We start from the raw sequence: 26,394 nt of genomic DNA on the forward strand, positions 1-26,394 counted from the left end.
CCTGGAGCAATAGTTGCCTAAGGTACAAACACCATTCCATCAAGACCTCATCTACACAGTTCGAGAGAACCATGGAGGGGAACAAAGACCACACCCAATCACATTTAGCACTATAGAAACGACACGAGTAGTCTTTAGGGAGTTTTATTCGGTGCACTTTGCAATTTGTACAAACTGACAGGTTGTCAAGCATTGTGTGTCACTTGTGGGAATCTAGCAGACCACACGCCTTACTCCGTTACGGAATAAAGCAATGCCAAGAATCTAGATTCCCCGTGTGCCGCATTTGTGAGCCGAGGGATTGATCCATGCTCCAGACGTGTGCGGTGGAGAATGAATCCGCGTTTCCGCCATGCCTAAGACTTCAAGATTTCCTTCTCCTGTTGAATAGCTGCGGAGGCAAGGCATAAAACGCGGTTACACGGGCATGCTAATAAGTCAGTCTGCATTAGGGCAGTCCTCGGGCTATTAGAGGGCACCGGGGTGACACGCCCTCCCATACATTCAGCCAAAGCCAAAGCAGACGCAGCCGTAATCTGGACTCTGAGAATCAGAGACGCAAGATTCTGGGAAAGGAGGAGATTCCACCCCCGCCGATTTCAATCAGCATTTACTCGAGGCAATGCGTCGGAGCAAGCGGCGCCCGTCCCCCGTGGAAGCTGATACACCCCAAAAGCGCCCCGTTTTACATAACCGTCTGTCGGCTACTCACTCTCATTTGAAGGGAGCGTATTCTTCTCCTGGGTGCAAGTCTTCTTCAGTTTGCTTTTGTCAAATTGTTCGATCTCGCTGACATTGGGTTTATCTGCCATTGTGCAATTACTGTCACAAAAACACATTAAAAATAAAATCACTACCAACGGAACTAGAAGGTGCCACCATTCCTAGAACTCTGCTGCACACCGCGATAAACAGAACAGGGGAGCATCACTAGTTCCGTGCAATTAAAAATATAAAAAATAAACTCCACATTGACTAATGATGCCAATGAGGGGGGGAAAAAAACCAAACAAAAAAAAAAAAAAAAAAAAAAAAACAGGAAAAGCGGCACCTGGAGCACGTGCAACACCTCAGGAAAAAAGGCACCACACAGCAAAACTAATGCCTTCCAATATACGATTTAACCTCATATATTGGATAAAGTTCTGTCACATAGAAAACCAATTTCAACACGTATCAAAAAAAGGAGATTATTATTATATATTTTTTTTTTTACCAGACTACCTTGCCGTCTTGTCCAGACACCAGCACCCGATCAGCGTTCAGAACAATAGAGGTACCGCCTTGCGCTGCGCAAGCTTTTTATTCTGGATTCTGGTGACGTCACAAGACAAATTAACGGGGGTGCTGGATGGCCTGTATACGGAGCTGCTGGTACATAATTTTAAGCATTTATCTGGCATATTTATGAGTATCCCTGTCCCTTTCCATTTAATCGTATCGTTTGGGACATTGTAAATAATTATGATGATTGTATTCCCGCAATCAATTTATAAACCCAAGTTTAAATTTGAATGCACAGTTTTAATCCTGGATTTTATATTCTGCTCAGTTTCCGTTTAAAAAAATCTCAAAGTGCTTGTACTTAGACGCAGCGTTAGAAAAAATATAGGTATGCGAGTGTATTATAAATGAATTAATCTCTAATCAGAAAGCAATCTACACTGGGGGGTCTACGGGACCAAAGAAGTAGCATCTGGTGTAAATCAGGTATGAAATCGCTTTTTATTTTCTTTCTGTATTTATGTAGTCTGCACGCAGCGCCCCACCCACCAACCGCAAAAGGCGCTCCGCTCGCCCTTCGCCCAGCTCGAGGCTACGACGTCATCAGCAGAGCGCCGCCATGCAGCTGGAGCAGCTAGTGGGTGAGGGCAACGGGGCACGGCCGGGGCGGGCTGCTCGTCTTCGAAGAAGGATCACGGGCGGTGACGGCGGCGCATGGAGGTATGCTTGCAATGATACGGCTGATATAGCTGTTTGGGGTCGGTCTGATCCGCTGTCAGTGTTTGCATTTGTTGTGATCACCCCCAGCGGTATGGTCCGTCGGGGTCACGGTCGAAGCTTAGAATACAGATAAAACACTCCAGTCTAGTTTACGTAATATTGCTCATTCGATTCGCTGATTTACTAGATAACGGTTGTAGGATCGCGATGTATAAATGACAGTCGGTGCCACTTTTAATACGGACCACAACTAACCGTTATCGACATTAAAGGACAGGCCGTGAAACATTTACCTGCCCGAAAAAAAGCCAGTTTCTCGGTAAGGCGGTCCCCCAGAGCAGGGTATTCGATCGAGTGGATTATAGGGTATCGATCGAGCTCTTTTGGGGTACTCCACTGTTGGCAATGGCGCCGTAACAAAATAATGGGAAGAAACCGTCCTGGAGATGGCCGCTTCTGGGTATAGTTCTCTCTGGATTGACACTTTGACAAGATTGCCAGGCGCAGGACATTAGTTGAATTTAAATTGCGATTAAACTGATCGCGCACAGCGATGGTCCAGATGTGCCCTGCTCGCTATGGACGCCCGTAAACAGTCATATCTGGATGCTGAAGGGCTGCTGATTCGTCGGTTCGTAGCTCCGTGCAGATTCCCCGTTGCCCGAGGCACACAGAGCGGGCTCGGTGCTCGGAGGCGCCCCGACCAAACGCCAAAGAGCAGGCCGGTCTTTAAGGTGGCGGGAAGGTCAGCGCCGCCGAGCATGTGCGCCGAGTCCAGGAGGTCACTTAAAATGCGCACGAAGCGAGCGACGCGCGTCTGCTAAACGCGGCTTTTGCATGCCGCATGTGTGTCGTCGACTGCTGCTTAGAGACTTACAGCACTTTTAAATGCAATACGCAGTACTACGCCAGTTGTAAAGGTTCTTATAATCGCGGTCCGGGAGTTCTGTCACATATGGCGGGGGCAAATGTACCATTGTAGGTGGAAGTAGGTGCCAGGGTGCTCTGATCGCGCTCCTCCGCCCCCACTTCGTGTCAGGCACAGGTGTGCAGGCCTCCAGCCCCAGGCAGCAGGGAATAAGGGTTAAGGTATGGACACCCTGCCGAACAAAAAGGTCTGCTCCAGAATGAATGTGTGAAGAAGGTGTAGTACTGCATGACAAGTAAGACTCTTCTTACTCGATATGGGTTGATGCTTTTTTTGTGCATCTTTTTAGTGTATTTGGTTTTGTTGGTTGGTTTGTTTTATATATATATTCATCCTCTAACCGTCTGTGTGTCTCTTTGACAAACAAATAAATCTTGAACCTGTGAAATCGCTGTGCATGTTTTTTCCCAGCTTAGAGGCACCTCCATGTTATGGCACATTGCCCCTCATTCATCTCTTGAGTCTGTAATTTGTTTTCTTCTCCTTTAGATCATTGTAATTCTCTATTCACCTACCTCTCATATTCAGCTCTAAAGAAACCCCAGTGGGTTCAGAATTCAGCCGCTGGACTGTTAAGCAGAACCGGCTACAGAGCACATATATCTCCGGCTCTGGCTTCTTTACCCCGGCTACCAGAAAAATATAGGATAGAACAGGGGTCACCAACTCCGGTCCTGGAGAGCTACTATCCAGTAAGTTTTCAGTCCTACCCGGCTTCTGATGAGCCACACCTGTTCCTGGTATTTACCTGAGAACTAGTGTGGCTCATCATAAGCCGGGTAGGATAGAAAACCTACTGGACGGTAGCTCTCCAGGACCGGAGTTGGAGACCCCTGGGATAGAATTTAAGATTCTTTTATTTGCTCTAAATAATCAGGCGTCCGCTTGTATCCGTGACCTTTTGACCCCAAACTCAGCCAACGGGACACTCAGATCTTCTGACAAGGGACTTCGTTACCCCCCCGGTCCAAGTTTACGATCAGGGCTGACAGAACTTTTGTGGTTGCTTCCCCAAGGCTGTGGAACAGTCTGCCCATGGACATTTGATCAGCCGGCGGTGTGGACTCTTAAACGGCATCTGAAAACTTATTTACTGACCATCTTCCTGCTGATGTTTGAATATCTTTGTTTTTTTTCCTTTTGAAGCACTTCATTCCAGAAAGGTATTCGGGTCTAAAAAAGTGCTATATAAATAAAATGCTTAGTTACTTACTTATGATTTGTACTGTATGACAGCACACATGAAACCCTTATGAATTCTCTCCTTTACAGGACACCAGCATTGAAAATCTGACTTGTACAACTCCCTGGACTGAATTAACACAGGGTAGGACGTTTGTTCGTTTATTTTCTAACTCCTTATCCTGGTCAGGGTCACAGTGTTTGTGGGAATCCCTTTTAAATTTTGTTTTATGAAGTTTTAGGGTAGAGTCAGAAAGTGAAGGGGATGATTTGAGTATTCCGTGTGAACGAGTCGCAACAGGTCAGAAACCTACATCCACGTGTAAGTGGGGATGTTAGGGCAGGCATAACCCAGCCACTAGGGGGTGCCCTGTGGGCGCACGCAGAAAGCCCTGGGTGGGCCTCAGCCGAAAGGGGGGAATCAATAAGGTGTCGGAATGGCACACAGGACCCTTTGGGGAAAATCACAGCGAAATGGCGCTGGGCACAAAACCAGAATGGCTGGTGAGCTTGTGCCATCTTCACTGGATCATGGCGTTGACTGGCAAATTAGTTGTGTAACAGAAAATCAAAAATACATGTAGTAACCTGAACCCTAATGCAGTCACCCACATTTCCACTAAGCAGATACAGAAAATGGGAGCAGCAGCTATCCTGTAAACTCGCGTCTTCAGGTTTAGGCTCACGGTTCGGGTCGGCGCCGCATGTCTCATGTGCCGGATCTGCGTTTGCAGGACGCTCCTGTCCCACGCGGGCCCCGCATCCCGACTTCCGGAGACCGACCGTGTGGCCGAATCGCTGGTGTTACCGCGCCCATGGTGGTGGGTACCATGGTGTCAGAGACTCGGCAAGGGACTCGCGGGTGCGAGGCGCCGAGCGGCGTTAAGCACTACGCCTGCGGCTCCTGCGCCGCCTTCACCAACATCGTGATAACCTTCCCCATCCAGAAGGTCCTGTTCCGGCAGCAGCTGTTCGGCGTGCGTGCGGGCGAGGCCGTCCGGCAACTGCAGAGGGACGGCTTGCGGAACCTGTACCGCGGCCTGCTGCCTCCTCTGCTTCAGAAGACCACCACGGTGGCCATCATGTTCGGCCTGTACGAGGACATGTCACGACTGCTGCCGCGACCTGCCGGCACCCCGGGGCTGCCGACCGATAGCGTCGCGGCCGTGCTAGCGGGCATCGCCGAGGCGACCTTGACCCCCTTCGAGAGGGTCCAGACGCTGTTGCAGGACCAGCGGCACCACGGCCGCTTCAAAAACACCGTCCACGCGTTCCGGACGCTGGTGCAGGACCATGGTGTGCGCGAGTGCTACCGGGGCATGGTTCCCATCCTGCTGCGGAACGGGCCCAGCAACGCACTGTTCTTCGGCCTCCGCGGGCCCATCAAGGGTAGCCTCCCCGAGGCTGAGACCCATGCCGCCCACTTGGTCAACGACTTCATCTGTGGCGGCCTTTTGGGAGCCATGCTGGGCGTCCTCTTCTTCCCGCTCAACGTCCTGAAGACTCGCATGCAGTCGCAGGTGGGAGGGGACTTCCAGTCCTCGCTCCAAGTCCTGCGCACCATCTGGAGTGAGCGGGACGGCAAACTGACGCACCTCTACCGGGGGGCGCACCTGAATTACCACCGCTCCATCCTGTCTTGGGGCATCATCAATGCCACATACGAGCTTCTCCTGAAGCTCATGTGACCCGGCGTGAGATGGTTGGATCACATTGTCCCTATTAAATTTTCAACAATCAAGAACAAAATGTTGTCATGAAGATGCTTGTGGTCTGTCACCATTATAGCATCTGTGCCCCCCCATCCATTGTTCTGGGCTGGACCGGGTCAGTACCATTTGGGTCGGTTGCACCTGTATGTTCCCCTTGGCCTTCATTTTTTTGTGCGGGGGGGGGGGGGGTGGTCAGAGCCCAGTTGACTGCAATGACCCAACCGCCAGAAAACAGTCCCTGCTGACGACCACTTTTGGACTAGGGTCTCCATGTTGGCAGCTCTGTCATTTCTTTGGTGATGGTTTCTCTGTCAGGGAATAGAACTCCATCCATTCTCTGAGCTTATACAAAGCTTTAAAGCACAAGGAGGTGGGGTCAGGGTGCTGTCAATCACTCTGTATTAACCAATAAGGACCAATTGGTGAGTGAGAGCATGTGATGACTGAGAGCATGTGATGACTGATGTATCACCCTGAGCAAAGGCTACAGGCAAAAATCCATCCCTGTTGGTTTTATAGGTGCCCATCTATCTAACATTGGGCAGACGGAATGCGGTTTGGGTTTGGTGGCCTCTGTATTGGTACCAGTGTGCCAGCAAGCCCTCAGTCGTTTTCTCGAAGGCCGTTTCCTTACACTCAGACCTATATGCATTGATGCAGTTCATCTATTTGAATGAATGAATGAATGATTTAATTAATTCATTTATTCTCCTTAACAACCTAGGATGTCAGTACCAACGTTTGTTTAATCCCAACAAGACAACAGTAATGCACATCACACTGTCTTGAGTATTGACATTAAACAATATTGTTCCTTTAAAAGCCATCTTTGTTTGTATATAAAATACATGAGTTATGTTCCTTAATGTGGCAAATTTGTACTCTGATGCTTCTCAGTGTTAATCAGGCATTCGCACCTGGCTATTAAACAGTGTTCCATTCAGAAGTCAGCGGTTAGGACGACGTGAACCTGTGTTTGAAACGCAGATGAATTCAGTGGAAATGCAGCCATTTGCATGTGACTTGTTCATCTTAATGAATCTGGGTGTTCGGAAGGCTTAAATGCGCGATTGCATTTAGAAGAATGCAGCACATTTCTGGTTTAAAGAACGAATGTGATTGTATCTGTGTTTAAATGTGACGATTAGTTGTCACGGCAACACTGGATTCATTTTTAAGTCGGTAAATACATTAGTAAACCACTTATGTGGAAGTGGGATTTGTAAGACTATTGTTGGCCAAAATAGCAGAGTCATTTGGAGAATCATAGTTGGGGGGTGGTTTGGACCTTGGATAGATGATGGGGGTGGTCTTGGACCACAAGTGAACTTTAGGTCTTCCTGACAGGCAAGTCATGATGAATTATGACGTCAGTGAAGTGTTTACTTAAAGGGCCATGCAGCTGAATACAGCCCATGCTACTGAGGTTCTAGGGATTGACTGTCTGGTTACAGCTTTGATTTGTCAAAATGACATAATTAGGAAATGTCTCCCATCAGTGGAAGAAACGCATCGTGAGTTAAATGTGCCTTCACTTATGAAAGACTCCATGCTGGAGAAGCAAAGCTGGGACTTGTTTGACAACAGAAATGGTTGGAAAAATTGAATGAAAAGCAATCAAAATGCTACTTTATGGAGTGTTTTTCCACCCCCCACCCCCCCAACTGTCCTTGGCCGGACTTCCACTGTCAAACAATGTAAAATGTAATCTTTCGCCGTAGCTTTCCTTCAGAAATTTGATGTATATACCATGTGTTGGGACAGTCTCAGGCAAAGACTTAGAATTTAGTGTTTACCTTTTCGGTGACACGACTTCGAGGGATGGTGGCAGCTTTTGGAAAGAGGTTGGCCCATTGACCAAGGTGGCGTTCTTGTTTGTTGACTACCCTCGTGGCGCAGGCTGGCATCGGTGCTTTGCCCTCTGTGGGTAGCCATTTTTTCCCCCTCAAGTGATGGTCTGTACTCCACTGAAGAACACGTCAAATTTGCCACTGTAAAAAAAAATCCTTTTTGTTTCGCAAATTGTTTAAACCACGGTAGACACGCTTTAGGGTTTTTTTTCCCACTGCCAGTGTGTCCTGTGTGGTGTCTTGCATTAAAATAACTTTTGGCGTGACTTTGGATATGTTTGTGTTTTGGTTGTTATTTTGGTGTACATGCCAAAAGACGTCAGCACTTCCCCAGCTTGCCACGGGGATGCATCCCGGCCGTCTGTGTAGAAATGAGAGGTATAGACGGACATAAGCGTCCCTTACATCAGGAACGCAGATGCCAAACATGGATTGCCACTCCTGCCTTCTCAGCAATTGGCCGGAGAGGTGTGCCTGTCAGCCAATGGGGAAGCGGAGACCCTTGTCTTTGTCATGTGACATGAAGCCCATTTTTAAATGAAAACCTGACATGGGGTTTGTTCAGGGTTGCTGTATTCTAAGCAACTGACATCTCTAATAGCAATGCAAGCCGTTCATGGAACAGTGCATGGGATAAAAACCTTAAACTGACAATCAGATGTGTCCACTGCAGCATTACACAAGTATCACTGCACATACTGTCAAACAGCATATATCTGTATGGTTCATGTAAACTGATTATTTCATGTGAATATGGAAAAGCTGCAGTGAATGTTCAGTCATATGGGAGCACTCACAAGTGTTGATGGCTCTGGCTCACAGCGCACTTACACGTATGTCACATGATTATTTTTTTTTGTAATGGATACATTTTCATAAGAAATGAGACTCTCTGTTGCCTTGTGGAATGAGATTAAAGGTTTTACTCAAAATGGGCAAAACATGTTCCAGGCATTATTCATGGTCAAATAAAGGCAATATACTGGATTACAACAGAGGTTGAGCACTCTGTGACTGTAACTCTTTATGCTCAATCGGTTGGTTGAAACAAAATCTTGGTCTGGATTTTCATTTTCTGGACCTGAAATTTCCACCTTTGCCCATGAATGAATTCCATCAAGGAGGGAAGCCAAACAAATTACTTTGACTAAATTGTATCTCAGAATGGTAATGGGAGGTATTTTATTTTATTTTAGTTTCAGAAGTGACATTTACAGTTTTTGCTTAGTTGTAGTTTAGTTTTTTTTATTTTATGATCTCACTTTATTTCAGTTTAGTTTTAATTAATGATATCCCTGGTTCCTTCCATTGTGTTGGAGCAGGTCTGGGCAGAAAATCTAGGGTCAGTTATCTTTAAAAAGATCCACTGTGTATCAGAATAGTTTCAAATCAAAAGTTTTGCTTAAGTGGGGTTCATTAATTTAAACTTTTGTATAAAATATGCAAATGCTTTCACAAGATTATCAGTTATTACATTGTTCGTATTAGAAATTTTAATTTATTTGTAAAGTAATTTCACAATGCAGTGTTAATTTACAGTACCGAGCAGGAGTTTGACGAGAGTCACGGGAGATCCCCACCGACATCCCACATATAACCACACTCTTGTTTAGCTTGAGCGTTTCACCAATTTTTTCGCAAATGGGTGACAGAACATGAGGTCTCCATTCCTCTTTTTGTTGACGTTGTGTGTTCAGCCAAAACAAACAGCCTTTCATTTCTCAGGTTACACTCAACAATTTCAGTTAGCCCACACTGAATAAAAATGCTTTATAAAACAAGCCCAAGGGTTGGCTAAGTAGTAGGATTCCATTGGCTCATTTTAGCCCAGGTGGGGTTCTGAGTGGGACAGACGCAGCTTCGAGGTTGAACACCTTAATGTGGAATCGTACATGCAGGGAATTCAGCTGGCAGCTTGAGGCAGATCTGTGCACCCGAACTAACACAAGCACCATCGGATCAACAGGGTGGCAACATCTTGTGCTTTTATATTGTGAAAACAAATGCTCGAGGTATAACTCTCTAGTGCAAGTTCATCATGCATCCCATCATCGTGTGTAGCACCCTACAGGACTCAAAATCGGCCGTGCTGTGCTTTCACAAATTCAGGTTGGATTAACGAGGCCTGGACAGACTCTACCACTCAACTTAGCAGGGGAGTAAAAGGCAGGGTTTTGTTTTGGAAGGTACCATTGTAGTGCCACAGGAGGAATCCGCTCCAGCACCCCCTCATCCTGGTACATTCCGTACTTCCTAACCACAGCTGAGACTCGTACCCCTGTCGTTGCCCTCACACACACCCCATTTGGTTTACATCTCTGTCAAAGTGACAGTTTTCCTCTGCAGTTCATGAGGTCAGCTTTGTGTCCCATTCTGCCATTTTTTGCAGATTTTATAGTATGCATTTAATTATGCATTCAAGTAAGAATTAAACAGGTTAAGGCAATGCAAATAATGCAAAAGCTTACGATACTGTGCATCAGTTTCTTGTGATTTTTTTCCAGTTTGCAAAGTTGGGTTAATGACAAAAAAAAAATCCTTCTGACGATGAGACGCACAGCTACAGTACCTGAAACTAATTTCAACACAGATCCATCAAAATGGTGACTCGCACTGGCGGACCTGTAAACCAGCACAAATCTGCAACTATGTGGTGTCAGTCACTCATTTCAAAGAGGAATAAATCCACATTGTGCTTGTAACTCCCCTGATCGATGACTGAAGAACTGCTGTCTGACTCGGTCAATTTACCAACCACAATAAGTGACCGTCTTGCACAGAATGTACCATTACATACAGCTTTGGGCCATAACAATGAAATTTCTTTTCTTCCAATAAATAGGCTTAGGATAATGGTACTATTCTTTATCTGCATTCCCATTCCAGGGATCGGATTCCTCACACATGGACGGCTTGGTCAGGAGGTATGCGGCAGGTTGAAAGCCACACTATACCACAATTCCTAGGTTTTAGAAACTATTGAGGCTTTGACTTAAGAAAACAAGCAAATAACGTACTGAATAAATTATATAAAGACAGGAGCAATATGGTACGCACAGACATATATACATAGAAAGCTCAAGCATACCCGCTTTAAATCTAGCAACAGTACACTCAGACCAGTCAGGTGTGGCCCCTGGAATCAGTCACATGTCCTGAGTGGATGTGGTAGCATATGTATAGCTATTGCGGGCACTGCTCACAAACACCATCAAACGCAAATCCCCGGGCCAGCCTCGCTGTGCCAGGCACCTCTGGATGTCACAGGTGAACATCCGAGTTCAGATGGAGGACAGGTCAAAGGTCTGCGAGGGTGCGGAAGAGCTGGGTGAGGCAGAAGATGGAGGCGGTGAGCGTGGTGCACTGCCGAGCTAAAAGCTTGATGACGATGTCGTGGCAGCTCTTCCGGCCGCTGGCCCGCTCCGCTAGCTGGGCGAACTCCTCGTAAGTCCTGGTGATGTCCGTCAGGCTGCGCAGGACCTCGGCGTGGCGCCTCTGGCAAAAGCTGCAGCTGGAGAACCAGAGGCAGACGCTGGCCAGCTGCACGAGGGTACGGAAGCTCTCGGCCAAGGCCAGCAGCATCTCCTCGGGGGTCTGGCCCACCCGGATGACCCGCTGGCACAGTGACATCAGCTTGCGCGCCTCGGCACGGAGCAGCCGTTTGTCCTCGGAAAAGTGCAACGCACACGTCTCCTGGTGATGGTAACCTCGATCTAGTTGTGCCTCCTTCAGTAGGGTCAATAGCACCACCAAGTCCTGCTGCAATGAGAGGAACCCATCAGGGGTCCGGTAACGGCGGTTTCGCAACTGGTTAAGGATGTCCTCCAGTGGAGCCGTCAAGGGATTCAGATCCGTGGAAGGTGGAGGAGCTGACCACGAGAACGGTGGGGTGTCTATTAGGGGCGCCCCTTCCATTCCTTGTGTTCGACAAGAGAATTCGTAAACCGTCAAGTCCCCATCAAATTTGTTCTTGTCCAGCACACTGTTGAAGCAATTGGTGTAAATGGCTTGGCAGCCACAAGACACTTGCGCCTGGTGCTCCTCCACCATGGAGGGACACCCCAACACAGATGCTGGACTGCAATCCAAGGCATCCTTCTCCTGGGGGCAGGAATGGACATATGACTCGGGCCCCATGGAGTCACATAGCTCAGTAACCTCAGGGGTTGGGTCAGTGTCCTGAGCTAGTACTTTCCCAGGTGACCCATCTCCTGACGGCACTGTAGGTTCTGTACAGTGAAAGACAGTGAGTGGAGCTTCTGTTTCAAGAAAAGCTCTGTTTGAAAAACACAAGTCCGAATTCCAGTCATCCAAATGATCTGCATTGATACAGTTCACCAGCTCTGTAACTATGGTGTTATCTGCATCTCCATCTGTGTATTCCAAGCCTGTAACTCCCTCCAGCCCAATGGCCTCTACCTCTGCGGCGTTGTGGCCAGGAGCCTCTTGGGACCTGGACAGGAGCCATGGCAGCATCTGGATCTTACCCCGCAGAGTAGTAGTGGACAAACGGCTGACTAACCCTGTGGTGCAGCCATGAAGATTGAAAGGCTCCAGGGGAATGACTCCAGTCTCCTTGAGAGCAATGGAAGTGGGACCAACAGCCTCCTCAGTCGTTATATCCAGAAGACTCTCAAAGCTATGAGAGAAACTTGTTTGAATGGCTAGGGCCAGGCTTCCACTGCGATCCTGTGCGGTGAAGTGAACGTCTGTATCAAGGTCATCATTACTTGACTCCTCCCCCTCTTCAACTATAGGCATGTGAAACGTAGATGTTTCTGTGTCTAGTGAGGGTACAGGACACAGTGGCTGGACCAGAGGAACCTCAGATACCGGACTTAGCTGCAGGATATCTCCTCCTCTGCTCAAGTGAGAAAGTCCATCTGTTTTTTGCACCTGTGCTTCTCCGGTGACGGTGGTGATGCCATTTTCTTCTATCCTGCCTTTGACTGTTGTAGAGATGCTAGATGAGTCCTTACAGCAGTTGGCTTCCCCATCTTTCTCCAAGAGGAACATGTGATGTGGGAATGGTGCATCATCATGGCTCGTGGCACAGTCCCCAATCTCAGGCTGTTTGCAACTCTCCTTGCCCTCCGGACCGAGACGGCAACGCACTGCCAGGATGACGGGGGAAGCTGCAGTGATTAGCTCCGTCACCGACTTGAACTCCATGGTATCTGGCTCCATCTCTAATAGGCTTGAGGACAGTTGCTTGTTCTTGGTCACTTTCTCTTGGCCATAGCTGCCCCAGGAGGCAGAGGAAGGGATGGGTTTGGACTCCAACTGGGCAGAATCCCCCTCCTCACTGGTCAAGGAGGAGAAGGTGAGGCAAAAGTTTTGGGCGGGCGGTTTGGTGTGGAAACAACAAACCATGTCCTCATCTCTGGATTCCCTATCATGACTGGGGAAGGACACCTGGGAGGTATACTCAGAAGCCACGAAGGAGCGACGCTTGCGGGATTTTGTCCCGAGCCTCGAGACCATCTCTTGTTCCTTATCCATCAGCGATTCTGGCACAGCAAAGCCAACGTTAGTCAGACTTGACATCCTTGATTTTCCATCTATTAACATGAAAAAAGACAGCCTTTCAGTTAGCATTTCGTCATGGTAGTATTTCCATGAGTCATTACCCAAAAAGAAGACATGATGGACTATGTCAGATTAGCCAAAATTCACCAATTAAGAGAACAATATTGGTTCATATAAACAATTTCTAAAAAATATGTGAGAACATAGGAAGCAAATTGTAAGAAGCAGTTGAAAATAATATTGCACTTGTGGTTACACTGATACAGACCTGTGGTCAGCTCTCTGCCGTAGGTAAACTCGGGTGAACTTAATCTGTCACGTGCATCAAAAAATTCTTCCTCCGAGCTGCTGTCTTCAAAGCCGGGCGGTGGGTGAAAGATGGGCAGGGGCTCCGGGTTCAGAGGCATGTACTGTCCCCTCTCCAAGGGGTGCTCACGCACCGATTTGGGCAAGCTGCAGGCACTGTCGGGGGTGACGTTGCAGCAGATGTTATAATAGGGCCGGGCGTCTTTCTCCTCGAAGGTGAACATGCACTCCTCTTCCTCACTCGCTTCCGGGGGGCTGGGGAGCCATTGAGCCATGCGGGAGAGCTCGGCAAAGCGCAACGTTGGGTCGGCGATGTTACAGCCGTCAGCCAGGTGCGAGTCGGTGGCGCAGCCAGCAGCTTCCTGACCCCCGCCTGGATCGTGTTGTGCAGGTGGGCTTGACGAGTACGGGTAGGAAGCCTCCAGGTCTGTGGGGTGGCTGGAGGAACAGGTGACGAAGTCGTCTTCTTCTAGGGCATCCATGGAGTCGCTAGAGCAGCTGCTGACGAACCGCGAATCGGAGCAGCAGGAGTCGCCGACCTCGGATGCCCCCTCCTCACCAGTGTCTCCATCACCCTTCTGCTCCTCAGCTACCCCCCTCTCGCCTTCCTCTCCTGCCCCCACCTCCTCTCCTCCTCCCCTTCCCATCTTCCTCTTCCTCTGCTTCTCCCCCGCCGGTAAGCATGTGGCAGCCAACCCAGTGGAGAGGTGGGGGCTGACCAGAGAGATGAAGGTGTCCAGCTCAGAAGACTCCTCCGAGTCACTGCAGCCCCGTGACACGTACCCTGAACAAACAGATGCTGTTAAAGATGCCGTGAATCACGCTAAACACTTACAACATAGACGATTAGCATTTCCTTGACTAGAATGTATCTTATAGTACTAATATAGCGCCCCCATGGCTTCAAAATGTACTTAACATCTAAGAAGAAAGTTAAACAAAGTAATTCAAACCAGTAACACCATGAGTACAAACTACATACAAGTCAGCCCTCCTTGTCCGCCAGGGATTGGTTCCTGGACCCCCCCACGGATTCCAAAATCCATACGGAGGGCCGACTGTAGTTACCAGCCAGCCAAACTCGAGCTTGTTCACTCTCCTCTGCCGGCACTCCCCATCCTACAATGCTCCCCTAACTCCTCACCTTCCTCAGCCGAAATGCGATGCTCCTTCACCTGCTCCGTCCAGGGGAACACAGTCAGCGTTGGGTCCACGAGCAGCTTGCAGTACCCCGCTACCAGGCAGGACAGGTCTTTGGCAGCCTGGCACTCCAGCATGAGGGTAATGGGCTCAAGACGGAAAAGAAGCCATTGCATACCGGACTGTAAACGCCAATTGTGACTACAATTTGCCAGATAATCATAGATAAAAAGTGTCTTTTAGCAAGTTGTGGAACATAGTTACCATATACACAAAAAGCTTTGTTGTTCCTACTCTATATATCAACTAAATAATAAATTGGTTTAAAACCAGAGGTGGAAAGTTCAGGTTCAGAAAGTGAAAATCCAGAACAAGATTTTGTTTCAACACACTAGCAGAGTACTCTGTGAATATGACTCTGTATACTCAACTGGTCGGTTGAAACAAATTCTTGGTCTGGATTTTTAATTTCTGAACCTGAACTTTCCATATTCCATATTCCCATTTAAAACCAAAAATGAATGTTGCCAGGGGTGGGTAAATATCTGGGGAAATCCATGATCCATGAATCGGGTGAAATGATTTCTTAGTTTGCTAGGTTAACCTAAGCTAGAAGTCATAATTGTCCAATAAGAGTGTAGGTAAGGAGCATTACAGTTGGACAATCATGCCTTCTATCTTAAATTAACCCAGCTTTGTGGAACACCCCCAGACTTTCTCAGTCAGCTGGATAACTTAAGTCAAATGTGAAACCTTTTCCTCCTATTGGACAGTTAACTGACATTCCTATTGGACAATCCTTACATTTGGCTTAAGTTATCCGGCTAATGAAGAGATCCTGCTTTGTGGAATATCCCCCTGGTATGCACTCATTAACAGGTAAACGAACAAATCTGCACTCATCATTCATGCTTTTTGGGCAGTCAGGGAGACAGAGGTGATCCTACATCGATGCATATGAAGATGAGCCAGGTCGCACCTTGATCTCCTGCAGGTAGATCTTTATCAGGCTGACCTTGTCGGACTCGGGCAGCAGCTCCAGGCGGCTGATGCTGCCGAACTCACTCAGCCTGGTCATGATGCTGTGCTTGTGGTTGATCACCTGGCTAATTCCATACTTAGCCCCCACCAGCAGGGTCACCGTGGAGTCCCTGTCCTGGAGCTGAGGACACATGGACAGGGGGAGGTCCGTGGAGCAGAACCGGACCTGCTAACTCTCTCAGCGGAGCATCAAGCCTCTTTTTGCTGGACCAATTTAAGGACTTTTGGTCTTTCCGATTACCTCTGTTCTTAAGTAAAACTCTAATTTAAAAATGAATTATATACGTGACACAGGCTGTATACATGAAATCATAAATCAACTGCCAGTAAAACCTACAATGCACAATGCATTGCTCATCATTAGTCATATCCACTGGGTTCTCCCAGTCGTGGAACTCTCTTCTCAGGATGTGTTCATTTTCTTCATTTATCGCCAAAAACTCGGCTATGCTGCAGTTAAAACAGAAGTACCTTAAATTGTTTTCCTTGCTTTGGTTATTAAGGTATTTTGTGCAGCTTTAAGAGCTTCCTTAAAACTTAAATAGTTAAGTGAACATTTTAAGGAAATCTTAAGGAGAAGACTTAAGAGTGTTTTGTGCAACTGATTTCATGGAAACTTTAACTCGGACTTTAAGGAAAATCTTAAGGTGTTTTGTGCAACTGGCCCTACCTTTTCAGTGCCTCTAGGCAAAGCTTTACCAAAAAAAAAAACCTGACGATCTCACTTCCTCCACTGCAGGTAATTTGGGGAGCCCTATTCTGGCTATAAGAGTCGGCCCTGCTTGTAAGGCTGCAGGTTGTGCACGGAGACTATCACTAAGGCCTTGAATTATTTCAGCATCTTCTATGACGTATGGTACTGTCCAAGAGTCTTTGGCAGTCAAACAAAATGTTCCTGAGTCTATTTCTGTACCTTAAAAGGTACAATTACCTACAGCTAAGGGTACAATTGGCAGACCCTTGAGGGTACAGGCCCAATGACAAGCAAAGGTACAAATCTGACCCTTTTTTCTGTGGGTTTTTTCTGTTCCCAAACACCCACCTCAGCCACTCCATGTGTTTTTTTCATTTAACTTAGTCAAATAACTTGATGTGATATTGAATCAGCCACCAACACAACACTGTCATGTCTCCGTGTGGCCTGTCCTACCATCATGGTGGCTGTGAAGGATTTCGCCCCGAAGCACTTCAGCTCCGCCAGCTCCCTCAGGTAGCTCAACCGCGCCTCAGTCACCAACGAAACCTGTCGAGAGCAAGCGGCAGAAATGACTCCTGGGAAAGAGTACAGAGGAAGTCACCGCCCAGCTAGAGCGGGATGGTAGATGCCATCTCTGCCAAAGACCTTATGCCTGGGTTCCTGGGTCTGGCTCTTCTTCAGGTTGTAGCTCAAGGCCTTCAGTAGGTCCTTCTCCTTCATGTTCTTCAGCAGAGTCGGAGAGACGAGGTTCTCGATGCCCCAGCTCTTCCTACGACGGAAAGAGAAAGCCAAATAACTAAAGTGAGATCCCAACTCCCAACTGCGTCGCTGCTCTGCTCATCCTGCGATCACATTCAGTCGGCAATGCGTGTAGCACTAGAACCTCTTGTGGAGAGATGGATGTTCGTTAAGCACATTCTGTACAGATGGTGGACAAAACCGGACGCAGTTTGAAGACGTGCCACCCAGGGTGCAGGAATCCTGGTGGCAGGGATGGTGCAGTGCAGCTAAGCTAAGCTGGCACCGCTCTCGCTCTGTGAGACCTGCCAACTCACACCGGAGGCAGAAACTGCTTCTCCAGAACAAACGCTAAACCGCAAATGCGTGTCCCATTAAAGGCTCTCCGGGACTGAGGGTGCATTCACTGGGGGAAGGAGAAAATGATGGGATATTTTATCGGCGAAAACACCCATTTGCGAACGACAGCTCCCAAATGGCAATGCGGGCCGCATTATTTGATGCAGACAATTGCTATCACAGCGATGTACCGTGCTGCAGCGATTCTGCCGCCTAATGGAAGGGGCAGTTCCAAGCCGTACCAGAAGGAGGCGCCACACACCATCAGTGACCCACACGCACATCTGTCTAAGGAAGGGTGCAGCTTACACTGTCTCCAGCAGGGGGCTCCCTAACAGGCTTCACAGCACTCCACCTTTCTCGTCTGACCTGAACGAGTGGGTTTTGCAGGACTATCTGTCCTTACTCTTCTCCAGCCCGATCCATCATGGCCTACAAGCCCAAGAGGTCTTCCTTCCATTTACATTTGCAAACACGGATTGCTGGGGGCCAGGCCGTCTGTTGCAACAGTCCATCTCTTTCCTTGTTCACAAGATAATACAGTATATACGTATCCTCGAGGTGTGCTTAGGCTCATTATCTTGTTGAAAAACAAATGATTTTCAATCGGTGCATCCAGATTTTTGACTAAACGTGCAAGTTTACCGTCTTGGTCTAATGCGCATCAGTAGATAATCATCCATGTGTGTCAGTTTCTGTGTGGGGCTGTGCTGATCACTTGACACCCTTGAGCGACGCCTTCTGCATCTGCCTGCCTGCATGCCCCACCCTCCTACCCCCCCTTCCGCCCCGGCTGCTCACGTGACACTCTTGAGCGATGCCTTCGGCGTCTGCCCGCAGCTGAGCAGCCTCTCCCGCACGTGCAGCGCAGCCAGCCGCAGGGCCATGCTGCATTTCATCTCCACGGCAAAGCGCTCCTGCAGCACGTCAGCGACGCTCTGGGGGTGGGGGGGGGGGGGGGGAGCGCAGGGCTGCATGGTCACACGAGGATGTCCTTCGTGAAGGCACACGCCGTCACACGGCTCGTTCGAGGGACCCACCTGCAGGTAGAGGTACTCGAAGGCCACCGGGTCCTCCTGCAGCATATCCAGGGGGTCCCTGGGCGTGAAGCAGACCCGGAACAGGCAGCGGTAGTCATGGGCCTCCCTCTTCTGCACCACCTGCCGTGTGGCGACAGTCACCGGCGGAGGAGTGCGGTCCGTAAAGAGATGGTTACGCGTGAGAAACATGGGAGAGGCAGGAAGGGAGAGCCAGGTGACAAGTAAGTGTGAGTGGGGGGGTGACAGCAAGCGTGTGCACATGTGCAGGTGAGAGAGAGAGAGAGACAGAGTATGAGTACGAGTGGGGAGTGAGAGCAAGTATGTGGGTGTGTGTATGAGAGAGGCACAAGCAAACAGAGAGAGACTGAGAGAGACAGAGAGTGGTGGGTGCAAGTGTGTGTGTGTGTGTGTGTGTGTGTGGATTATGTTTATATTAAATTGTGGGGACCAAATGTTCCCCACAATGTAATAAAAACCTGTTGTGGGGACCATTTTTTAGGTTCCCACCAAGATCTGTGAATGCAATCAAAAAACTAAAAATTTGTTTAGTTACTTATGATCACGGTTAGGACTGGGTTAGGGCTTTAGGGTGTCATTTTAGGATTAGAGTTTCCCCTATAGAAATGAATGGAGAGTCCCCACAAAGATATAATTAAAAAATTGTGTGTGTGAGTGAGTGAGAGAGAAAGAGAGACAGCCTAGTTCATACTTCACCTTTTGGCGTGCCTCTCGTTTACGTACTACATTTGTCTGCAGAAGACAGTCGGTGCAATGTGTACCTTCTGGCCAGCAGAGGGCAGATGTATTGAAACAATGTGAAGTATGTAAACTTTATTTTAAAGTTGAACTAGCAATACAGCACACTGCCCTACTTTGAAATATTGCCTGTAAAATTAGTTACCCACCCCCCAGAATTTCAATCACCCAGATTTTAAAAAGTCGGATAAGTGTTGCTTTTGAAAACAGCGTATACCAGGGTGTAATGTATGTGTGATATGAAAAATTATATGATGCACCTCATCATATAGCAGCTCACCATATCTACAACTACAACAAGGGCAATTCCCTTTTTTCATTGACCGCTGCTCTGTAAAAATCAGCACTGCCACCTACTGGAAACTCCTAGTCAAATTCCTTGCACATGTGCAGCTTTATGTCCACTGGGCATAAAAATCTGGCCGAAATTAACATCGCTCACCCTGCGTGTGGACTATAGTGCCACCTAGAGAAGTGAAGTATGAATTACCGATAGAGAGAGAGAGAGAGAGAGAGAGAGAGAGAGAGAGAGAGAGAGAGAGCACACCACCAGCACGGAGCCCCCACCTGCTCGACAAGCTCATCGTCGTGCAGCAGGAGCAGCTTGGTGACGCTGTACTGCTGCTCCAGCACCAGGGTGAAGTACTCAATGCAGAGAATGGACAGCTTCTCCTTCAGGGTCAGCACGATGTCCTGCCATGGAGAAACACAGACATCACATGGTGCCTCCATTAGGCCCAACACACTGGTATCAGGCACATTATTTGCTGCTCTTGATCGCTTGCTTTGTTCTTGATCGCTTGCTTTGTTCTTGATCGCTTGCTTTGCTCTTGATCGCTTGCTTTGCTCTTGATCGCTTGCTTTGTTCTTGATCGCTTGCTTTGTTCTTGATCGCTTGCTTTGTTCGTTCTTGATCGCTTGCTTTGTTCGTTCTTGATCGCTTGCTTTGTTCGTTCTTGATCGCTTGCTTTGTTCTTGATCGCTTGCTTTGTTCTTGATCGCTTGCTTTGTTCTTGATCGCTTGCTTTGTTCTTGATCGCTTGGTTCAAGTGTTCTGGGAGCTGGGAGGGAGCAAAAATGTGGACTGTCTGCGGGTCCCCAGAGACTGGGTTGAGAAACACTGTGCTAGACCATCTGGCTTATCACATGGTACGGAGTTCCCAGCTTCCCCTGAGAGACTCAGGTGCTGGTCTTTTGGCGATGTGCCTTCGAGTGAGACAGCTTCCCGATACTGCTGCACATTAAGGAGGAAGACGGGGGCGGGGCAAACGGTGATTACCTTCACAGTGGTTTTACTGTCAAACTTGAAGGCCTTGGTCTGGCCATTCTCCAGGTAGACCTTCAGCACGTTTGGCAGGAAGAGCAGCGAGTTTCCCTGTGGGAAGCAGGAAATTAAGTAAAACTTACAGCAAAAATTAACAAAACACACTATCGGACAACGACGAATTCTTCTCATATCAGGAAATAATCCCAAAGCTGGACGAAATTTCCCAGAGCAGATTGTAGGGCATCATGAAATGTCTCTGTGTAAAAGATGCTTTGAAAAATGAAAGCAAGTACAGAAGGGATAAGATAAGAGGGACAACAAATGGCTATTCATCTGACAGCACTCTGATGGGGGGGGGGGTCATTTTGAAGAAACCAGGGACTTATTTAAGCGTTTTAGAGATTTTTCCCCATTCGGACATAGTCAGCCTTCTGGTATAATTGCTTTTTAATCTCTGCTCTGGTCTTCTGCGCCTCTGAGACCTTTCAAAGGTGCAGAGGTGCAGCGACAGGACAGGCAAAGCTGACAAACGGCTGGGGACACGAGCTGCAGCGACGAAATCAGCTTCATTTCCGCATTCTGTTTTTCACAAAAAGGAAAATAAAGGACTGTTTATTAAATACTCTTTCTTAATATAATAAATTTAGACTTCATGCTAAAATAATGGTCATAAAATTGCAGCATGTTGGGGAGGGTGAGTGGGGGGAGTATTTTTGGAGTATTTATGGAGTATTTTTTACTTAGGGCAGCTCAGAGTCCCTAGAATAGCCTCTGCAAGGGGATGTGGGAGGTAATAACGTGTAGGGCTCTATCGCTCTCTCACACACACACACACACACACACACACACACACACACACACACACACACACACACACACACACACACACACACACTTGTGTTCATATCTTTGTGGCGACTCCATTCATTTCTATGGTCAAAACCCTAATCTCAACAATACAACCTTACCCCCTACCCAGCCCTAACCATAACCATAAGTAACCAACCAAAATACAAAATACAAAATGTCAAAATACTTTTGACATTTTCAGTTTTTTGATTGCAGTCACAGTTTTTTTTATATATTAAGTTTCCCCTTGTGGGGACCAAAAAATGGTCCCTGCAATGCCAATAACAGGTATTTATCACATCGTGGGGACATTTGGTCATAACCCACACACACACAGACATTCCTGTCATGCTGAAGTTCTGCTATATACTGCCGTGACCCAGTCACCACCTACGGGAACATCTCAGGCTTGTGCAGAATCAGGCTGACTTAAGCTACACCTATCTGGCACTATAACAGCTTACGGTGCTCGGATGACAACAGCGTGAGCTCTGCACTGTCTAACTGTACCCGCCGAATGCTTCTGGAACCTTCCCGTCTTGGGGTTTAGTTAACTCTAAGCCAACCTGGACTCGCTTGGAAATGTTGGTTACTGAAGCTGGTGAGTAATGAGTCCTCAAGGTCCGAGCCCTGCTGGTTTTCCAGCCTTCCGTTACCCGTGAGCCAGGTGTGAAGCCTCTGGCCAATCAGAATCAGTAATTATTACACCAACTACCCGGGAGAACTGAAAACACGGCCTGGATTTGGAATCGAGAGCCGGGTATGAAGAGCCTGGTTATAGATGGATCATCCCATGAGTATCAAGAACCTCAAAGCTCCCTCTTTCATGGTCATTTCTAGGACATTTTTATGGTGGGGGGCATAAGATGGGCATTATTCATACAGTGGGCCCAACCCTATCATTAGCCAATGATATATTTTGAATCAGTGAGTGACAGAGGAAGAGTTGCTCCAGGAGCCAATCAGCTTTCAGCATGGGTCAGTTCCCCCTATGGCCCTGCCCCTTTATACACCCATGCCCTAATTTAAGCTGTATCCCAGCTTTGCTGGATGTCTGACTTTGGCAAGGAAAGCAAGCTTCTTTCAACAGGTACACGTGCTCAAAAGCACCCCGGAGACCACTCGGGTGCCCCAAGGATGGAGCAAGTTTGCCCGCGGGCAGATTCGGACCTGACAGTGTCCGTTGACCACCACTTCCTCCGCGAAGTGCACCTTCACCGGGTTGGTCTTCAGACGCGCCCTCTTCTCCTCCGTGATGAAGGATGACTTCGGTCCCTGTCCCAAGAGAAATGTGTCACGCCCCCAGTGTGTATAATCATGCAAAACAAATCACCGAGCCTGGTCAATGTTTGACAAGGAGACCTGAGAGTCTGTCCTTGTAGCATCTGCATAATTATTTCACTCATTCATCATGGAGACACATAGAAATATTACCCCGATCAGGGGTAAAACATACAGTATAACTTTATACCAGTTTTCTGCAGGCATTTCATAGAAAGAACAGATTTCCTGAAGCCAATGAGCATCATTGTGTGACACAGAAAGTGGCTGGTGCACCGGATGCGGCTGCGGAGGAGATTCCGCGGAAACTCACCAGGGTGTGGCGGAGGATGGTCACAGTCACTGCCGCACGTGACTCCCTGAGGGGAGGGATGCAGCCAAAGTGAAGGCATGTGATTGGAGGATGCTGATGACGGACAGGGACTGTGGTTCATGGTTAGCACATGACTCAGTATGGGCGTGCGGCGAAACTGACAGCTCATCTAAATGTGATAACCTGAAATTGGAGCGCCCCCTAGTGGGGGTCCCCGTCCTACCTGTATGTGTAAGCCGGCTACCAGACTAAACCCGTAATACGCTATTAGTAGATGCGTGATTAGGTCAGGGATGCCAACTCTCACGCGTCTGGTGTGACACTCATGCTTTTAGACTCTCGACACTCATGCAAGAAACCTTACAGCAAATCTATATTATTCCATTATAAACGTAAAATTACTTACATCAAAAGCACTGGGGTAGTTTGCAAACCCTACAGACTGTTTACAAGGTAATAAAACTGTTACATGTAAATGCGTGTGTAAACTTGTCTTGTCTTGTCAACCCTGTTTGGGTGCTAACACTAAGCATTACAGTCAGCCCATTGGCCAGCAAACAGCACATGTGACGTATTGGACCGAACCAAAAGCACCAGGCGGGGGGTGTCACACAGCACCTAAGGATGTCAGCCGCCTGCACTGCAGACAGGTCCTCCGTGGAGACGTTGTTGATCCGCAGCACCTGGTCACCAGGAACAAGCCTCCCCTCAGCCGGTCCCCCTGAGACGCAGAAACAGTCAAGCTCAGAGTGAAGGCGAGCTACTGTCCCTCACACACACACACACACGTCGGGTAAACATATCTTTATGGGGACTGCTCATTCATTCTATAGGAAAAATGCTAATGCTAACTATGATAACCTTAACACCTACCCAGCCCTAACCATAACACAAGTGTTTTTGCATTTTTAGTTTTTTCACTGCAGTCACAGATTTTTATTAAACCGAGTTTTTCCATATATGTCCCAATAAGGTAAGGTATACCCACACACCCACACACACACACACACACACACACACACACACACACACACACACACACACACACACACACAGGAGGTGACACCTCTCCTATTTATAATCACATGCCAACAAACCAGCGGCTTCCGGCAAATTCACGCTGCATACGGCGCATTTCAAAAGCAGAATGCATAGGTGTCAAGTCTCGGTTTATCCAAGACGCTCACGTCTCTTTAATGGCGGCAGCCATCTCATGTAAGATGTGAATCTCACGGGATGCCATGCATTCAAATCACACAAAATGTCAACGTGAAAGAAGCATCCGTCGACTCCCCTCTCCGGTCAGCAAGTTTTAGGAGACCGTTGGGTCACGATTCACTCCAGCTACGAATGAGAATAAAATCTAAACCTTGACATTTAAGGCCCGATCACAACAAAAAAACCCTGCCATAATCATTTAAAAAATACTCATTTAAATAACCCTAGATGCAAAAGTCTGCCCTAAAGCAGTGTCTCCACCTAGTGTTCGGGAACCTGCAGGCAGTCCATCCCAATGAATCAAGAACACCGGGAGCTTGGAGGAAGTAAAAATGTGGACTGGGGTTTGAGGAGACACGACCACTCCTTTTACAACCATCACAAGGCCCAGGATGACATCATCAGGTAAGCGACGGCTAGGACCCACGACAAAGGACCCGCATCCATCCTCTGCCAAGAAGGAAACGTGAGTCCAATGTTCTTTTGGGTTCCGGAAAGGGCAGAGGGGCGGTGGAGGCGGCTCAGCGCCGAGCCGCGTTTCTAAATTCTATCAGAACGGTCGGATTCCTCCTGAGACGGTTCCGGTGGCCGTCCGAGCAGAAACGATCTGGCTCTGCCTGTGCCAGAGACCGTGTCCCAGTGCCAGGATCCCAGTGATACTGGTTTGGATACACGTCCCCCACATTCGCCTGCCAAAGGAGACTAGTGGGGGGACAAACAGATCGGCCATCCCCCCCCCCCTTCAGTTGGGGCAGTGTGTTGCTGTGCCCACCCCCCCAACCCTGGCAGCCAGGTTCCTAACGCATGCCCTGCCCCCCCCCCAGTGAACATGGATCCCTCCCAAAGTCGCACACATACAGCCCAAACATATGACCGCTTCGTGGACGGGATCTGTCTTGACATGGAGCTGGCAGCGGGAAGGCTTTGAGGAGAAGACCCCAAGGCCAACCCACGGCAGAGGAGATCCATTGTGGGGGTACCTGCCGTCACCTCCTGCACCAGCAGTGGCATCTGGGTGGACAGGCTGAACCCGTGGGAGCCCAGCACAGGGTCTCGTGCGACCTGCAGCATCACGCGGATGGGGCGGCTCCTCGGGTCAGCGCCGGCGGGATCCCCAGACGCGCCATCGCCCAGAATCCGCTCCCTGGGATGGGCAGGGGGAGCCAAGAAAACCTTCTACTAGCCAATACGAGTGCGAATAAGGAGTATGTTTAAGTCACATATGGATGGCAGACAGCGACTAGTCGCAGTTCATCACACGTTCATCCGGACAGTTCCTCGAGGACAGCCTCCCACGTGCACAGGTGGCCGGGGGTGACTCACCTGCTGCCGGACTCCCGGCTACGCCGGAGCCATCGGCCAACCACCTGCTCCACGCGGCTGGTCCTGCGAGATGGAGATCTGCTTCTCTCCGCCAGGTCCATCTAGCTGCGGAAAACAGGGGGGGATCCACACACAGGGGTCAGACGTTCTCGGGCAACCACATCCTCAGGCCTGCTCTTCTCACTGCAACAGGAGAGCCCCCGACTGTGGAGACGAGCGGAGAACGACGGCTGGTCGTTATCTCCTTAAAGCAGCGTGTTTATCGTGGAAAAAACACTACAACCTCACCCGAAAACAGCCAGCCTTGGATTCTCGCACAGGCCAACTGGGAAAGAGTGGAACAAAGCCCATATACTGTATCGTCTGAACCACTTCACCCCAGAATAATTCGTTAAAAGCCTGCAGCACTAACAGGTATCACCGGGCCCCACGTGGTGCCTCAAAGCCCTGGGAGAATCCTTGCCCAGCTTACAACTGCAGAAATGCAGTGTGATAACCATAATAATGGATTACATTTATGGAGTGCTTTCTAGTGACCTCAGCGCTCAGCCTCCACCAGCGCGCAGCAAGGGTCTGGGGCGAGACACGACGGCCATTTTGTACCAGAACGCGGTAACAGACGCTTCACCCGGCCAACAGAGCGCACAATGTGGAGATGGGACCCTGATTCCTCTCATAGCGACGGTGAAAAATGCCCTATAGCTTCTTCAAAGCCGTGACAGCTTAAAGTGAGGGTGACTCAGGACCTCAGTGCATCATTTCCCTGGTAAAGTACACTGGTACTTTATACTAAGCCAGTAGAAGGAATCATGCCCCCTATTGGCTGCTCATGGGAGTTTTACCTACACGAAAATGTTCAGAGGGCACAACGGAAAATGACTGGTTCAGAGAGATAACCAATCAGATTGCAGAGAAGGTGGGTCCAAGCAACTAGAGGAGGC

At 48.5% G+C, this 26,394-nt stretch overlaps 3 protein-coding genes across 10 annotated transcripts in view; 1 reads left to right on the forward strand and 2 right to left on the reverse strand.

Annotated features, from left to right (window-relative positions):
• Window positions 1–128: 128 nt before the first annotated feature.
• On the reverse strand, window positions 129–1,310 carry LOC111853073 (thymosin beta-15A homolog). 2 transcript variants are annotated; one of them, XM_023829598.1, is made up of 3 exons: window positions 1,225–1,310; window positions 713–822; window positions 129–391 (listed from the first exon to the last, which is right to left on the reverse strand). In XM_023829598.1, exons 2-3 carry the CDS (start codon window positions 810–812, stop codon window positions 357–359), a joined length of 135 nt encoding a protein of 44 aa, XP_023685366.1. In that variant the 5' UTR covers window positions 813–822; window positions 1,225–1,310; the 3' UTR covers window positions 129–356. The 2 variants fall into 2 exon arrangements, with proteins under 2 accessions (XP_023685366.1, XP_023685367.1); XM_023829599.2 differs by having other exon boundaries at window positions 1,217–1,292.
• Window positions 1,276–7,889, forward strand: slc25a51a (solute carrier family 25 member 51a). 3 transcript variants are annotated; one of them, XM_072706940.1, is made up of 6 exons: window positions 1,276–1,374; window positions 1,751–1,944; window positions 2,984–3,107; window positions 3,889–4,035; window positions 4,145–4,199; window positions 4,789–7,889. In XM_072706940.1, the coding sequence occupies exon 6, from the start codon at window positions 4,870–4,872 to the stop codon at window positions 5,740–5,742; it is 873 nt and encodes a 290-aa protein (XP_072563041.1). In that variant the 5' UTR covers window positions 1,276–1,374; window positions 1,751–1,944; window positions 2,984–3,107; window positions 3,889–4,035; window positions 4,145–4,199; window positions 4,789–4,869; the 3' UTR covers window positions 5,743–7,889. The 3 variants fall into 3 exon arrangements, with proteins under 3 accessions (XP_072563041.1, XP_072563040.1, XP_023685363.2); XM_072706939.1 differs by lacking the exon at window positions 2,984–3,107; XM_023829595.2 differs by lacking the exons at window positions 2,984–3,107; window positions 3,889–4,035.
• A 1,202-nt stretch (window positions 7,890–9,091) lies between these two features.
• frmpd1a (FERM and PDZ domain containing 1a) overlaps window positions 9,092–26,394 on the reverse strand; it is a 28,139-nt gene continuing 10,836 nt past the window's right edge. For 3 of the 5 annotated variants that reach the window (XM_023829590.2, XM_023829593.2, XM_023829589.2), the window contains 15 exons: window positions 25,454–25,558; window positions 25,111–25,274; window positions 23,531–23,633; window positions 22,913–22,958; window positions 22,489–22,593; window positions 20,482–20,577; window positions 19,770–19,895; window positions 18,447–18,566; window positions 18,208–18,344; window positions 16,975–17,098; window positions 16,783–16,875; window positions 15,571–15,753; window positions 14,596–14,740; window positions 13,414–14,235; window positions 9,092–13,177 (listed from right to left, as the gene is read on the reverse strand). In XM_023829590.2, coding sequence (XP_023685358.2) covers window positions 10,914–13,177; window positions 13,414–14,235; window positions 14,596–14,740; window positions 15,571–15,753; window positions 16,783–16,875; window positions 16,975–17,098; window positions 18,208–18,344; window positions 18,447–18,566; window positions 19,770–19,895; window positions 20,482–20,577; window positions 22,489–22,593; window positions 22,913–22,958; window positions 23,531–23,633; window positions 25,111–25,274; window positions 25,454–25,554 — 4,629 coding nt within the window. In that variant the 5' untranslated portion in view covers window positions 25,555–25,558 and the 3' untranslated portion in view covers window positions 9,092–10,913. The remainder of the gene's footprint in view (window positions 13,178–13,413; window positions 14,236–14,595; window positions 14,741–15,570; window positions 15,754–16,782; window positions 16,876–16,974; window positions 17,099–18,207; window positions 18,345–18,446; window positions 18,567–19,769; window positions 19,896–20,481; window positions 20,578–22,488; window positions 22,594–22,912; window positions 22,959–23,530; window positions 23,634–25,110; window positions 25,275–25,453; window positions 25,559–26,394) is intronic. The other 2 variants (XM_023829592.2, XM_023829594.2) reach the window with 2 other exon arrangements.

The sequence above is a fragment of the Paramormyrops kingsleyae genome, chromosome 25 (assembly GCF_048594095.1).
Source record: "Paramormyrops kingsleyae isolate MSU_618 chromosome 25, PKINGS_0.4, whole genome shotgun sequence".
NCBI classification, from domain to species: Eukaryota; Metazoa; Chordata; class Actinopteri; order Osteoglossiformes; family Mormyridae; genus Paramormyrops; species Paramormyrops kingsleyae.